General features: G+C 36.8%; 1 protein-coding gene across 9 annotated transcripts in view; it reads left to right on the plus strand.

Moving 5' to 3' along the window:
* The window catches only part of ADGRG6 (adhesion G protein-coupled receptor G6), a 109,204-nt gene that overhangs the window by 4,781 nt on the left and 87,144 nt on the right, over nucleotides 1–17,279 (plus strand). For all 9 annotated transcript variants that reach the window (XM_051801606.1, XM_051801600.1, XM_051801607.1 and 6 more), the window contains exon 2: nucleotides 1,024–1,124. In XM_051801606.1, coding sequence (XP_051657566.1) covers nucleotides 1,024–1,124 — 101 coding nt within the window. The remainder of the gene's footprint in view (nucleotides 1–1,023; nucleotides 1,125–17,279) is intronic.

Here is a 17,279-nt window from a genome sequence, read left to right on the forward strand (position 1 = left end):
AGAAGCTGATACTGGGAAAGGTTTTATATTTGCCCCCAGCTTTCACTGGCAGGTTCACAGCCGTGTCTTTGGAGCAAACAAGTTTTCTCCCAGTCTAGGTAGATAATATCTTACTGAACAAAAGTCAGTTATCATCACCAAATAGGAGGGGAAGGAGTTGGTCAAAATAGTGTGTGTTGTGTTTCATTATATGTTGCTTCCTTTTGCTTGCCGCTAACTTGTTGAAGAAGATGAGATGGTAATGTAGTGGAACACCGTTCATTTTGGATACCTGGTTAAAGACCTGTCCAAATTTATTAAGTCTTTTTTGCTTCCTTTTCTGCTCACTATGGAGGAGACATTTTGGTTTAGCCATTAAATATCCTGTATGCTTCAAGGGAAAGGAAGCTTCAATTTCAAACTATAACTGATAGAGACTTTTATATAATTGCATTTGTTTTATTAAATAATAAAGCTGTCCCTGACTTCATTGGCAGCACAGATGAGCTCCTAGATATTGGCAAGGAAAGTTTCAGGATTTTCATAAAAGCTTTCAGCAGAAAATGTTATAACTGTCAAAATATTAGCACTGCAAGATGGAAAGCCTTGTTAAGGGTGGAGGCAAATGATCACCTACCATCTTTATATATGTATGTATTATATATGTTTAAATAGCATAAATGTGTTTATATGTGTAAATTAAGTAAATTAAGCAAAAGTATTTAAAAAGAACCCTACACCTTAACTCATTCAGACTGTGCTTCTTGTTTCTTTTACTGAAATACCACCCACATATATCTGCTTAGAAGCCCAATGCTGACCAGTCTTACACTTTGTTGTCTGCTAAGAACCAGACAATATAATTTCTGACCCTTTTTGGCAGACTTGTGTCCCCATTTAAGCAATACTAGGGCCATCCATAATTTTCAAGTGCTACTTTATTTACTGCTAGTTACTTGTTTGACTAACAACAGTGTTTTCTTCTTTTTCTTGTCTTCTTGGAAAACTCCCTGAATTCTTTCTTGCTTTTTTTCCCCCCCACAGGATGTCTCATGTAAGTGAAATGTGGTGCTATCACTGGAAATGGAAGCTGCAGTACTGTCTCATTTTGTTTACCACATATATTATATGCATGCAGCAAGCAGGTAAGTCACCAATTTATCTTCTTCCATAAATAAGTGGTCTAGGAGCCAATGTTTTGATGACTGAGGATTATGCTTATGTATGACTGAATTATGTACAATATAAGAATTTGATGAAAGTTATGCATTATAGTAATTAGTTGCGATTTGATACCTTGTTCTGCTACCACTGAATTTTCTTTTTGTTGTTTTTTTTTAATCATTTTGCCTTGCTTTGTTTTGTTACTCATTATTTTTGTTATTAATTGTTACTATTTTTTCCTTTGGCTTTTTTCTTTTTAATTCTTTCAAATTCTTGCTTTGTGTTTACCTTGCCTATCTCTTTTGAATTTCTTCTAATTTTTGGAATACTGTGAGTAATCATGTAGCTCTTCTATTTTCCACAGTACTGTTTGTGCCTGTAAATTATGTATTCAGTAACTCTTCACTCTAGTTCAAAGTTGTAAAATAACTGTAGTGTGCTTATTATTTTTAAATGCTTTTATGATTCATATAATAGAAACATTCCTCAGCAATTTATATGTATCTGAGATAATAATACACTGTAAAGAAGAATCAGTTTTAACTTGACATCATCTTGATCTGTGATGACACTTCAGCACAGCGTAATGTAATACATTCTAACTGTTTTCTTTAAATATATGAATGAGAGGTTTCATTTACTAAATGTCTTGTCCTAACCACTAGAGTGCAAAGTATTTTAGGAGCTCCAGCTGCTTTACTGGAAAAAATCTCTGGAGTTTATTCTGGAGCATATGAAAATTTTGGAGCAGCTTGTGCTCAGCTGATTCCATATCGGATGAGTAGTTTTGCTTTTACATACTTGCCATTGGAAAAAAGGATTGTTTATATATAGCAAGAGCTTTTAGCTTCTTTGATAATGTTTTTTTTTTCTTTAGGTAAAAGGTGCATTTTTTTACATTTTTAATACCCGCACTTTTTTTTTTTTAGAGAAAAAACAATGCAGTTGCTGTGCAGTAACAGTTTCCAGATTCATGTCACTTTATTAGGTGTTCTTCATTTTCATTAAATTGTGTAGCCAGAAGAATACCTGGGATCTGCTCTCGCCTATGACTCCATTGGCTGGCAGATTTTGTGTCCCGGTGATCCTGGGCCGTGCAGCTGCCATCCTTAGCATGAAGTAAATCAGCAAAACCTGATCTAATTTACATGTCCTGTGGGCTGTTATCTGGTGACTAGAACATTAAGACCCAAAGATTATTAGCCTTTGCTAATTCCTCTCGATAACAGTTCAGTTATTGAAAGTGCAGGTGACACGGCAAGCCTAAGTCCCATGAGGCAGAAGGTCCAAGCCAGTATGCTGTGAGGACAGAGGAAGCCAACCACAGGCTCACCTGTGCATTCAGCTAACCACAGCATGCCATCGCTAGCTGTGCTGGTGCTGAACAAGTAGCTGGGTGAAAAGACCTGTGCCAAACTCCAAGATGTGTTTTTATGAAATCATATATGCCCCTGGCTAACCACTTCAGCAATAAAATGGTTGGTGTCATTGGATTGGTAAAAGCAGACAAAGTGTTCCATCCTCTAACTGTTCATGCTTTTTTCTCAGGCACTGGCTTGGCATGTAGGAAACTCAGAACCAGGTCTCTGATGGAAATCAGGGCAAAGACCTGAACCTGAGTCTTTTACATCTCAAGTGCATCCCTGTGGGGGCTTTTCCTTTCTTGACTCCACAGGAACAGATTTGAAATCTTCAAACCTTTCAATAAATGCAAAAGATATTTCCCTATCTGTCTGAATGATAAGTAGATAAATAAGGTACCCTGGAAATGCCCACATTCAATAGACAAATGTTTGCTGTTCAACAGTGAAATAGATGATAGGTAGTCTGCTGTTTACCTTTACAGGAACCTGTCACTTGGCAGTGCTTGCCTGTAGACCCCCAGGATTCATATTTCTTTTTATGTTGATGTAAAAGCATAGGTTATGTTGGAAAATGGAATATTTTCATCTGCTTTTTTTAATAGAGCAAGACACACAAAGTGGGAAACACTGCCGCTCCTGCATTTTTTATTTCATATTCTTAAAAGGTATTGGTCACTTTGGCTGTGGATTCATATGGTATTCATAATCTCTCTGGCAGCTTAAGCTTTGCTAAAGTTACAGTAGAAATACCATGAAGCCTGACATTCATCCAGCCTCTCAAGTGAGCTGTAAGCTTAGAAAGCTTTTGGGGCTTATTAAGCTTTGCCTAGAGGAGGTTACATACAAGCGAGGGATTAAGATCATCAGGTCTAGGTTTTATGGATTATTTAAGGGGCTATTCATTAAGATAAAGATATCAGTCACACTGTGACATGGAAAAATGCAAAAGTAATAATTTTATTGTTTACCTTGAGAAAAACTACAGCACTTGGCCTGCTTTCAGAAACAAAGGTTAGGAGAAGGATTACGCCGCAGAAAATTTAGAACGGGAGTGGGATGGTCTGTGGAAACAATGTTTAGCCACAAATTGATAAGTAAGGTCCTGACAAGCAGGTGCAGCAAAAGCGCAGTCCCAAAATATAGGTCTGATACCTCAAAGGAATCAATGGATGGACTTTGACACTTGAAATAGAAGAACACAACGAAATTATTAAAATGAAAATAATTTATAAAAATATAACATGTTAGTTAAAATCTCAGCAGCCATAACTGTTTCGGCAGACTGGCTTAACATCATGTGTTGTGACACGGGGTGAAGTTACAGCACAGCTCAGTTAGTAACTTGACAAGTTTCCGTTCCTGTCTGGGGCAGATGTCTCTGATGGCCTTATGTGAGTCATTTAGCTGTGCCTCAGTTTCCCCGTGATGAGTGTATATCTCGCCTCCGTTGTAAACAGCTTACATATCTTCCAGTGAAAGGACTGTATAGAAGCTGAGATGTTAGAATGAGGGTGTTTTAAACAGAATTAGTTAAATCTGCTTTTATATCACGTTCAGACATTCCTAACGTTTTGTTTCTACGTACATTTCATTGGTTTCAGAGAGCCCAAAAGAGAACAAGAGTGAACAGAGTTGTGGAAAACGTAACTAATGAAGGCAGACTGAAAGAGCTAAGATTTTTTGGTCTAGGGTAGTCAGAGGGGGGAATGCATAAAAATTGAGATTATTTAAAGAGACAGCTGCAGTGGGAAGGGATAGACTGATCTTTCTGGGCAGTTGGAAGGGAAAAAAAGAATAGACCTAAATTACAGTGAGGTAAATGAAGGGAGGACATCTCATCAAAAGGTTTAGAGGAATAGACTGCCAAGAAAGACTGGGGAATCTCAGTCCTTGGGAATGTGTAGTAATATCTGCCAGAAATGGTTTAAATCTACATTCCTCTTTCCTTGGGGCCAAGAAATACATTAGATAATTTCCAAACTTCCCTATTTCTATAGTGCTTCCGTAATCGTTACCCTATAGAATCTATTTTGGTTAAAAATCTGGGAAATGAGGAGATCCTTTGGAAACTGCACTTCTCAGAATATGACAGTGGTTTTGCTCTGCCTAAAATTTGTGTTGGTGTTTGTCCTGTTGCAGTGGCCTCAATTTTATCTCACATAAGGAAGCAGCAGTTCACTACAGAAAGTAAAAATCAGTTGCTTTGGGTGTGTATAGCCTCACAAAAATGTTCAGTTTAGTCCCCCCTTGCTTTTCACTTTTCAGTTGTCATAGCAAAATGTCTAATGTTTTAACATTGTGCTATCTTTTGGAGTTGTCTGTGCTCTCTCTGGTAACCCAGGAGAAGAACTGGAGTTTTCTCAGTGACCTTAAAAGCAGATTCCAGTTTGCATAATTACTTTCCAGTCTAATTTTCAAGTGTCTTGTCAGTATTAGACTTTCAAAGTTTTGAACACTTGAACATTTGAGATCACATCCTCATAAGAGTGTTTACCTTCTTATGTCATTAATAAACATATAATTACGTAAGAGTCAATAGACATTTCAAATGTTGACTGCTGTGCAACCATGTTTAGTTTTATTCAGAATGTGGAAAGTATTTATCTTAGTAAAGCCATGAGGACATTTGTAATTCTTACTATACTATTTCTTATGCCCCATACTGATGTTATCATAGAATTACTATGACTGTAGCTAATGCCAGGGTGAGGATTTGTTGTTTTGGTCATCTGTTGGTAAAATGCACTGATGTCTGTAATCACGTTTCCATGCTCCCAAAAGGGTTTAATCAGTTCCTAGAAGTTCACCAAAGAGTAGTTTCAATTCTATTACAAGCCTTGAAATTTTAATTTTAGTGGTGATTCAAAGCAAAATTTTGTGCTATATTTAATTCATCAAGAAGGAGAGGTTAGAAAAAAGAATAAATCTGAAAGCAGGCTGATGATGATCCCAATATCAGATCATCTCTGTCTATTGTGCTCCTTAATTGGGCCTATGTAGATAAAGGAGGGATTTAAGTCCTCCCTCGTTTATGGGAGTATTTCAGATTGAACCTGTGGGTTCAACAGCCTAATAAGAGATGGGAAGTCAGTATGGTGGGAAGTATTGCTCATGCCACCAGCCCTAGCAGCAAGAGTTAGTGACCTTGCCATCCGTGAAAATGGATTGGGTTTTATCTGGAACAGCCAAGTCAGGAAGTGTGTTTTTTCACCACAAGTCTCAAGCTGTGTACCCCAGACAGGGGCCAAAGATCCTATCACTGAGCAACTGATGAAATGGTTGTCAGCACATTCCCTTATCTTCCTCTTTCTTACCATGTGCACGGCAAGAACCGAAGTGCCAAGGCATTAACCCTGTCAGTCAGCACAATCCTCGCGTACAGCAAGGAATGATTTTATAACATTATTACTGGTGCTTTGTGAAGCTTCTTTCATGGCATTCCACGGGTGGGAACAGGTGTGCATAGGTAAAGCAACAGCTGAGTAGGGTAAATGTGACTGAGATTGCCATCCCTGACTCAAGTATGGAAATTCATGTTTCTGAAAGCTATGGAAAAACTCAGGAAACATAAAAAGTTGGAAAAAATGTTCAGTCTGGTAGTCTCTTTCCTTACACAGGCATACATACATCATAAGTAATTGGGAGATTAGTCAGAAGGAATCTGTGTATTTAATGAATAGTTCTCGAGTATTTTTATTCTTTCTCTTTTCTCTGTCAGTCTTCTTTTATATTTTAATTTAGCTTAAGCAAAACATATGAAAAGCAATCCTCTTCATATTTTGTTTAATATCTCCCTTTTTCCTGGCTTGAGGCATGTGTGTAGAATTTCTGTTCATACAAACCTTGCAGAGAAAAAATTGCTAGTTGGCTTTCTTGTATTTCCCCTAGTTGACAATTTGTTAATGTAAAAGTAAATTACTGTTGGAATGAATGTCACAGGAACCTGCCTCTCATTGCCTCTGTTTATTTTTTTCAGCTATTATTTTTTATGGTGTTGATAATTCTTTTCCCTAAAGCGTTTGGACCTCCTTGCAGTAACCATAACAATATTGCCTTAAAAACACGGTGATTTTTCCCCCTCCTCTGATATGCACTGATAGCTAAACCCACATGGAATACACTCAAACATCACAGAATTTCAAGGCTGACTGGGACCTCATCTTACAGGGTCTCTGCACTCCTTTATTAGAACATAGGCTAAATAATTTACCTTTCCATAAGGAGTATACCTTTAAAGAAAGAACAATCTGGCACTGAAGGTCCAGTCTTTATGACCTAAAGGATTTCAGAATCCATTTATAAATTATTTTTGACTCATTTTTTTCTGTTCACTGTTAGAAATTAAAAACATAGCCAACAACAATTTGGATGTTTGTCTGTGACAAAAGATAATAAAAGTACCTACCCGAGTGGTATATCCAACAATAGCCCCAAGATAACTTGTGACTGTGCTTTACAAAAGGCTGCCCTTGATAAAGGTTATTACTTTTTTAAAAAATTAATTCTTTATGCTATTTGTCAGTTCCTTTCAATAATGTGAATGAACATTTTAGAGCAAAATGTGTTTCTCTCTTACTAAAAGACTGAATTCTTTGAGAATGTCACTTTTTTATAGCATGTATTAGTTATGGGACAAGTGTTGCATCATGAAGTGAAGGTGTTGATTAGGAATAGAAGCTTTCCAGATAAAAGTTCCTTACATACAGGTCTAGCAATCGTGTGGTGCACATTTCAGTATGCATCACAATTAATACTGAGTAATTAAAATGGTTGATTTAATATCCCAGTGGACCTTTTAGAAGTGAGTGATTACCACTGTAAAGTCAGCATTTCTCAATCAGAAGAGCTGATCTTGCAGATTTGAGATGCCTATTGCTATGTCAGTGATTGTTTTGCTAGAATATAGGATTTGGTTACTTAATGAGATTGCTTAAGTGATTTACACAAGGTGTAACATGCAACTAACTAAATCAAGGCCTCAGTTATCACTTCCTGATAATAAAATGTTAAAATTTGCATTTTTATACAGCCACAGCACAAAAATGTCTGAGATAGATATACAATACTAAAATGAAGAAAAGTATGTATGACTTTTATTTTTCAAGAATATGGAAAAAAATCATGGACTTGTAGCTACAATTTAGTAAGATACTATGATATAAGAAAACTCACCTAGAAAAGTACATTCCTTGTTAAGATTGTGTATGAATTACCTCTGATTAAATAACTTACCTGTACTGTTTCCAGATTTTTTCTTCTCCTCATGGAAGGGAAAAGTATCTCTCCTATGAGAGAAAAATGAAGTATTTTAGCTATATACTATAAACATTTTCTACAGAGCTAATGAAAATAATAGTGTAATAATGGTAAGTTGCATCAAAGAAGTACATCCCTTACAGTGATACATTGAACCAAAATATAAATTCCCATATCAAGGGAAGGGAGGACTTCCAGGAACACCTCTTCTTTTGTCTGGGTTCAGTGCTTCTTGGTCTGCTCAGTTCCTGTAAATGACAGACTAAGCTCTAACTCTTGCTGCAGTACAGGAAAATTAAGTGTATAATTCATAGTTAGAGGACTGCTTATGTAGTCTCGCCTCCAGTAGTTAATTTTGTTTGCCTTCTCTTGAAAGATCAAACCAATTTCTGCCCTAAACACAATTCCAGTCACAATTTTTTGGTACCACTATGAACTTGTGCTCCATTATTATCATCTTTCATGTTGTAGTTTTAATCTTCCATGTTGTAGGGGTTTTTTTGAGTTTTTTACCCTACTGTCTGGGACTACAGCCACATGAACAGTATGCTGACTGTTTTCAATTTGTTGGTTGGAAACTATTTTGCTAATTGTCCTCAAGATTTCAGCCCCCAAACATGTTTACCAATTCCCATTTTGTGAATTTCCTTTTCAGCAATTTCTGAACATCTTTTCAGTTATTTACTGGTTTGTTCAAATTCCAGTGTTGCAAATAGTCAAATTTGACAATCGAGGCCACCACAGTGGTAACTCAGATTGAGTAATGCTCTAAAACTGCAGCAATATCTATTAAGATGCAAGATACTTAATACTGTGTAGAAATGTCAGCATGGCATATTTTCAGAGAACTTATTTTTTGAAAGTTCTTGTAGACTGAAAAAACATGTGTTGGAAAATATTTTACTCAATTAAAGAGTGACAAAAAGTTAGTTCCTATTCTTGAAACCATTTTTCTTCTGAATATCCCCAAAGTAGTCCAACTGTCTCCCAGTACATTGTAAAACAGCTGCTTTTTTTTCCAGGGCTAAATATCTGCAAGAGTTAGCTCTTGCAGAACATAGGGTAAATCCATGAAAAGATTGTCACACAGCTAACCTAATTTTTGAAAGGATACAAAGCAATCAGAGTTTTTCCCAATTCCAACTTTTTCCCTCATGAATATGCTTCTTAATGGGTGTCAGCCAGAAAGCTGCGACTCCCTATCTTGAACAGAGTTTGTTTTGTTCGGATGCATGCTCTGGCTTCTCGCAGCTCTTTTAATTAAGAGCTGTTCAGTGAGAAATCCATACTATGAAGCTGAAGGCATTTCTTAATCAGAACTTGCTATTTAGGTGGAGAAAAAGACCTCATGGTTGAAGTTATCACAGAGGCATTTGTACAAGTGACCCAGTCCTCTGTGACATTTGTTCTTGTGTTGTGAGGACAACTGTTTTTTCTCATCGTCTTCAATTTACAGGAAAGGTCTCTAAGCAGGTTTAAATTTTGAATATTTTAGTGTTTTTTTTCTTCTGATTCTGTCTAAATATCTTCCACTTTCAAAGTATGTTAGTCATATATTATACTGCACTTTACAGAAACTGGGAGCATACAGAGAATCTTGAAATCATCTTGACTGATGAGTTGTTAGAAATACACAAAGGAACACCAGTAATATGTCTTTTGTAATGAAATCTAAAATAACTGAGAGATTTTGTGCTGAGTGTGGGTGCCCACCTATCCAATGTTTTGAACAACAAGTCACCTAAATGGTGTTCAACTCATGTTGGATTTTAACATTGGTTTAGAGAACCATTATTTTTCGAGTATGTATTTAATATACACACAAGAGAGCAAATGTTGGTGTTGAACAAAGGCATCGTTCGTACAGTGAGTTACAGGTTGTGGGGCTTTTAGAAAACAAAAATTGTTTGACTGATAAAGATATTTAAAGGAAATGTAACAATAAAAATAATGAACCCCCTCGCTCACATGGGTAAGCCCAGTACCTCAAATATGCTGTGTGCACCAGCTGCTCTGGTTACAGTTTATGTAAGTAGTTTATAAAGTACAGGATTTTTTCTTTGACCTGTCAGATTTTGGGAGTATACTGTTTCCATGATGTCTAGTATTTTGATCTTGTTTTGGATTGGGTGTGCTTTGGTTAAGATATTGCCACTGGAACTGGCAAAGGCATGTATATCAGAAATGCTACCTGTCAGGGCTTCCCTCTGTCTGTCTATGCATATGAGGAATTGCTTTTCTGTTAAGTGATTATTTCACTGCTTTACAAGTGAATTGCTTTTAACCCTTCTGCATTCTTGGAAGGGTCTTGATGGAAGTCAAAAAGAAAGACGTCGCATTGGTAAAATAATAAATTTCTCCTTCTGGTGGCCCATGGCAATCATAAGATAGTACTGAGGATTAAAAAGGCAAACATCTCTCTATGTATACAGTCCTTTCCTCTAATAAAATGTTCACATTTTTCACGTGTGGGTAGTACCAAATGAGCAATTTTTAAATCTCTTGCCAAACACTGGTAACTTAGAAGTTACCTGCAAATAATATCTGGCATAGTCGGTTGTCTTTTAGTTTAGGTGGTTTTCTTCCTCTCATTTTCAGCAATGTTGATGTGTGTGATAGAAGTATCCTTTTTCAGGCAACTCCTGTAGTTACTGACTGTTTTGACTGTTACCTTCAACGAAAGTATCTGAAGTTGTTCTATTTGGAAAAAAAATGCTTGGCTGCATAAAACTTTTCTGAATAGCACATCATAGCAATGGAATGTATCAGATATGTAGCTGAGAAGAGTCCAGTTTTTAAAGCTGTTGTTTTCAAAACATTTATCTTGTTTTATCATCCTAATCAGTTTTCTGATGTAATAAATACTCTGAATTTGAAGGAGAAAATTATGTTCATTTTAAAATTTCAGTGTGTTTTCTTAAAAGAACGAATTTTCTTAAATAGAGATTTTTTTCCAAAAAAAGAAAAAAACTTAGTAATAACATGATTGAAAGAATAATGAAATAATCTCACAACAATCATGCAATTTGCTTTTTTGTGCTTAAGAGTGGTGAAATTGAGACAAATATGCTTTAACCTTGAAATATTTTTGCACAACTTCTGGAATAAGATATAAAAAAACTCTTCAGTGAATGTTCAACTGTGTATGGTCTGGTCGTTTTTCCATTTTAACTGGATTACGTATCATTAATTTTACTGGGTCCCACCAAAGTCAATGCAGGTTTTACTATCTTTGAATAAGTGCAGATGTACATCACTGTGGAGTTCTTTGGAAAATCCCTCCCCAGATGTCCAAATAGAAAGTACTTGGTAGTTCGTGTCTTAGCCAAACAATGTTCCTATGTCAGAGGAAGCCAAAGTTGTGCCCCATGCCTTTAAAGATTTAACTTGTGTGGTGCTGCATCATTGCTGTTCACTGTTCAGAAAGGAAAAAGGCTTAAAGAACTCTAAAAAGAGTTGCTATGTACACTTGCCAGTGATTATATGCTGTAACTTGTGGGTTTTCTCTGCAGATTACTGTGATCTCACCCAGTGAAATGGAAGAGGTTTTTGTATTCTGCTTTTTGTCTGTGTAATCCCCATGTCATGTGAATCCCTTCTTGGTACTTAAGAACTGACTTGAGCTCCAGCAAAAAACTCAGATGCACAATCTCTTCTGAAAGGAGTATTACTGAATTTTTCTTCCAGCACTTTTCATGCTTTGTGCAGGACACAGTAACATTTGCAGGAGTCAGAGAACCTCTGATTCTGAGATTTGGTGGGAAATAACATTCTCAGCACTCAAAAACTAAGCCAAGGAGAAGCCAGCATTTTTGACGTATCATCCTCTTTTTCAGTTAGGTTTAATGCATCTGTTTGGGGATTGTTCAGTAACTGGCAGAGTCATTTAAAGTATCATAAGAATCCAGACATCCACTCTTGTTTCTACCTACCCATCCATCCATAATCTGACTGCTTTTTAATCCTAACATGCAGAAGAAAGCTTTCTTTTTCCCCTTGAAGTGGATTTTTTTTGATTATAGTGGCATGAGTTTTTGAGCTTTCCTCATATTTTACTGTAGTTTCTGTTTCTAATGAGAAGACAGCTCAGCCTGGCCAGAGTTTTAATCTTTAGGGTGAGGTCTCCAGTGCTTCTTATCTTAATCAGCTACTGTGTTTATTCACTTGAAATATGTGGAAATCTGTAGAAACATCTTCTATTAGCAGGGATCAAGCCAAACTTAAAAAAAAATCTAGTCTCTTAGCAATTTGTAGTATTTCACATTAGGTTTCTGTTAGTTTTCCTTTACAGAATTCAATATCAGAAATGATACAATGGCAGCAGAATGGAAAGTAATGTTACATATTGTAAAAACAAAGGAAGGTCTTAAACTAGAATCTGGTCATGAAAACATGAATGCTGTGAGTCACAAAATAAATTACTTAATAGCAGTTGGTGAAACTTTTTGTTTCGTGCAGAGAAGCTCTTCTGTGGTGCTTGCAGTTTGTTCTTTGCAGTTTGTCATAATTTAATTGTCTTTATATTTGTGGTTCAGTATTTTATACTGGCCCTCACAACAGTTCTCATCAACAGTCCCCATTATTCCTTTTATATCATTCCTCATAATAATTACAGCCTCAGAGTGTAGACTTAGAGGTATGTATACAAGTACCAGTGGTAACAAATATCATGATAGTCAAATGCTATGCAGGTAGACTTTGTATGGCTGAGGTAGTCTATACATTCAAGAGCAAGTTACTTCAAATGCAAGGAGACATTCTGCACCATTAGATATCAGTGTTGGGCTATGCTTACCAATTTGTCAACAATTATGAAAAACACTGAAGAACAATATGCCCAGTCTAAACAATGATCTAATGAATATGTTCCCTTAGGGACCTTTCTTGGGGTTATGGTATGTATTACACATACAAAGTTTTCATTAAGGTTAACAATTTGCCTGTTATATTTTTAAAGCTACTCCAAGAGGGTTGTCCCCTTGAAGTAATAATATCATAATAATATAAATGTTAAATAGTAGTAATAGTGAAATGTTTTATTTTTCTCCATATAGTATGAACTTTCATAAGTAAACTAATACTAGTTAGCATTATCATATCTCACCGGAGATACATTGTTTGGAGGTAGGATTGACCATTACCCCGTGCTTGCATACTGCTATAAATAAAGTTACTTGGCCTATTCTCGAACACTACTTTAAAAATACAATAATATAAATTATATGCGATAAAAATGACTGATAAAAATTATCCTAAAACATTATATGTTTAAAAAGCAACTTAAATTTTGATGCGTTATTGTGTTTATTTGAATTGTGCAGGTGGATCTCCTGTACTGCCTGTGTGCGCTGACAGATTTATAAATCCAGCCCAATAGCACAGAGCCTTTGTCCACCCTTTAAGTAAATTGTTCTTGAGTAAAGGTTGCTTTGATCATGGAAAAATATATCTCTATGAGACTTGAATGAATGATGGTTTTAATTGTTAGCACCTTTTTATCAGCAGCAATAAGAGAGGTTTGAGTAAATATCTAGGCTCCCAATTATATACAAATATCGCCATATCCCTGTAATCTGTCTTTTCTAATTATGACACAGTATGTTTATTTCTGAAATGTCACATGCTTTTAAATGTGTCTTACTTGTCTGTTACTGCTTTAAAGTAACACAACCCTTCAATCACACCAATTCTGACAGAGAGTAAGACATTTATATATTTTTACTTTCTCATCTCCTGTCTTATGTGGAGGTGAGGAAAAGCTTGGGATTCAGCTAGTGCAATAGAGAATGATAATCTAGAATCGGCACTTGCTAATTCAATTGAAATGTCAGATACCTGTGTGGTAGATGAGCGGAGTAGGTTTCCTTTGACTGTCACACAAGGGTGGTTTTCAAATTTGACTTATTTTAAATAACAGAAGAAAACTTTGCTAAGAAAATAATTTAAAGAAAGCATTAAGGCTAGAAAGCTGTCAATTCAGTAATTTGGAAATAACAGAATGGAAGAATTCAGGTTGCCTATGGATTTTTCCATTTTCACATCCACGGTGATGATGCAGTTTTTATTACAAAACCACCTACTTTTTGTCATTGGCCTCCAGCTTTGGACAGAGCAGATGTGGTATGAGGCTGAAAACAGGTTTTAAGGTCTTTGCTTAAACTGTGGCCAGAGGTAAAATATGTACACTAAATGAGGTACTGGATCGCAAGAAAATCTCATTGCTAGGGTGGCTGAAGGCTATGTTAGAAAACTCTGGCTCTTTTCTGCTAGGGGTGGCTAAGCAAATGAATTTCATGGCTGTCTTCAATGAGTCTCATTTTCTGTGCCTAATTTAAACCTATAGAATGATTTGCATCTGTAATTGCAACTGAAGTGAAGAGGAACTGTATTTGACTGTATTAACCTCTGTATAATGCTGGAAATCACAGGTTAGGTCCTGTGTGTCTGAAATGAGATACCTAACATCAGAAGATTCTTCTGATCTTGATATTCCCCAGCTACACTTCTGTAAAATGAATTTAAGAATACTTCTTCCCTCACAGTAATATTGTAATTTTTTAATTAAAATAACTGTTGAAGAAATGTTCAAATGTTATACTAATGAACACCAGAGAAAAGCTCGTGAGGAAATCAGTGTTTATGTCTTAGGAGAGGTCTGGAATTGCTTCAAGGCTGAGGGTAACACTTTGAAGAATTGAGGTAAAGCAGGATACTGCAAAGTTGCTTATTTCATGTGTTTTGTCCTTCCTGTGAACTAAATGAGATCCAAAATGAGTATGTGATTATGTAATTGAGGTTTTTTTTTTTCAATTATCTATGCACAAAGGCCAGAGGAAGGTTAACTGTGGCATTTCCTAACTTCAGTAGTCCTTGATTGTACAATCCTAGTGGTGTCTGAATGTTTCTGGGAGGAGTTGATATTGTTGAGATGACTGTGTATATGTAGATAAAAATATAATTACTCTTCGAGGTGCTGAGTTAGAATTTTAATGTATCCCATATGCAGAGCAGAAAGTCTTGTTAACAAAATATAATTTACTGATTTTTCTTGTATCACTCATATTCACTTAATTGAGATGTTCTCCACTATATTTTGAGACAGTTTAAGAAGGCTGAAATTGACAGTGATTGGAGTAATCAAACTACTTCCCTGTGAAGCAATTTGCTTAGAAGACCTTTCTTTTTAATTTTATTGCTTATTGCATCCTTTGAGTGATCCAGCAGTTAGATCAACAGCAACCTGGTCCTGCTTGACCTGAGTAACACCAGAACATAGTCTTTTATAATGAAAAAGAAAAAAAATGAACAGAGAGGTATTCCATGTACTTCCCACATGCTCCTACCACTTGAAAAAAAAAATTCCCTTTGATTTTTTATTCCATGGGTATTTCTGGTTGCGCATTTGAAAAATATTGTTTCTCTGTCTTCTCCAGTATTCTCTCTAGGGTGATACTGTGCATGGGTATGGTTTGGTTTGGTGTGTTTTTTGGGTTTTGGGGATTTTTTTTGCTTGCTTGTTTGCTTTTTTGTGTGTTTGTTTGTTTTAAGGCACTGTAATTATTAGTTTATTGATGATTGATTTGTATCATGCTGTTGGAAAAAGAAAACAAAACACTTGGCGTTTGGAATAGAGGATTTAATGTTACACTTAGCAAAACACTGACAAGAAAATATCTATCTAGAGAAAAGATGTTCAGTCTTTCACTTCTGCAGTGTTAGTTTCTGGAGGAGCACTTGGGGAGTGTTGGAGTTTGGATGAGTAGGTCCTGTGTGGACTGAGGTTTGAACGAAGGTGGCATTTTGGTAGGAAGTGGGGTTCTCTGAAACACATAAAATCTTTGTGTATCTGAAGTAATGGCAGGGTGCCCAGAGCTTTGTGGAAAGATTCCTAATTCTTCAGCAACAAATAAGTAAATAAATAAATATATTCAGTAAAGAGTAGGATATCTTTGATGTGAAGATATTCTGCTAGATGAAAGACTGGAACTGGCATGCAGTGCCAACCATCCCCCGGCTTCCTTAGTGCCTTTGGTGCCAACATCCTCAAAAAGAACAAGGATTGTAATCCTTAAGACATCAGATTTGAAAAAGGATTTCCTTTAGAGCTAAGGGTGTTTTTCTTACCCTCCAGACATGTAGCCAGTGGTAAGACAAATGAGTCTTCCAGAAATTATGACATGTTTAATAACTGTGGCAGTTTTCAGATTACAGGTCATCAAATAATTTAATTTTCCTGTAACTGTGGACAAGGTCCTGATGCCCATCTGCCCTTGGAACAGAAGTAAGTCTGTTACTGGTTGAAGCCAGGGGTCAAAGCAGCCCAGTGTTTATAGATGGGCACCTGGCACAGAAGAGTTAAAACAAGGCCTGTGTACATGATGCTTCACCTCAAAAATCTCCCAGTCTTCAACTATTTCCATTTGGGGAATGCAAATCTCACTGAGGCTGGTGTGGCTTGCCTTTTTAGTAGTCTGTAATGGATTTCTGCCAACTAGTTCCCACTCTCCCTTTGAACTTGCACATCCACAGTTGTCCTCAGGCAGGGAGTGCCATGTGTCCACTTCCCACTGCATAAAGAATAACCTTGTTCTCCTTACTTTGAACCCGGCTTCTATAACATGGGGTCACCAAGTGAAAGCAGTGAGCAGGCACTCCCTATCTCTCTTTTCCCTGTCTCCCAAAGACCTTTTGTAGACCTTTGTCAGATGTCATTATATCATCTCTTTCCCAGCTTGAAAAGTACCTGACTACTCCCTCTCTTGCCCTGACCATACCCGCCCCAGACCCACACCTATGCATTTTCTGCCTGTGGCTCAACATCTTCATTGATCCCAGACTGGGATACCCAGCTGTCACCTGGCTGGGAGCAGTAGAAGCTGGGTTGTCCATGATGGAGGAGGATCTGGAAGCCAGGCTGACTCCAGCACAGAGTTCTCACTGACTGGCACAGTCTCACCATGTCTCAGCTGGTTTAGTAGACAGGGTGAGGTGAAGAAGTAGGCCCAGGGTCCGTCCAGGAAGTCGTGTCAGGAGCAACTAGAGACAAAGGCCAGAGACAGATACACCTACAGCATATGTCAAGCAAGAACTGAAAGACAATTAAGGGCTTTTAGTGCACTCAGGGCACTGTCATACTTATCTGTGTTGAATTTAATTTGTTATTTTATTGCCCAGTCACTCTGTCTTATGAGATTCATTTTTCTGTTCTTTACACTTTGCCTTCAAGGTATCTACTGTCTGGAGGAGCTTTCCTTCATCAGCAAACTTTGTACTCTTCTACTGCTTTTCCAGATACTTTCTGGGTATGTTAATTAATGTGGATCCCAGCAAAGACCCCTATGGAACTCTGCTGGTGACTTTCTTGTGTTTTTGCAGCTTCATATTTGCTCCTATACCCTAACTCTTAACCAGTTACTTATCTGTGCCAGAGCCTTCCATTTTATACAATGGTGCTTAGTTTCCTTTAAAGCTTATAGTGAGAGTCTTTGCCAGAAAGTTTCTGGATATCCAAGTGAA

Source organism: Manacus candei, unplaced genomic scaffold, assembly GCF_025592945.1.
Source record: "Manacus candei isolate 608988 ecotype Guabito, Panama unplaced genomic scaffold, ASM2559294v1 h1tg000052l, whole genome shotgun sequence".
Lineage (NCBI taxonomy): Eukaryota > Metazoa > Chordata > Aves > Passeriformes > Pipridae > Manacus > Manacus candei.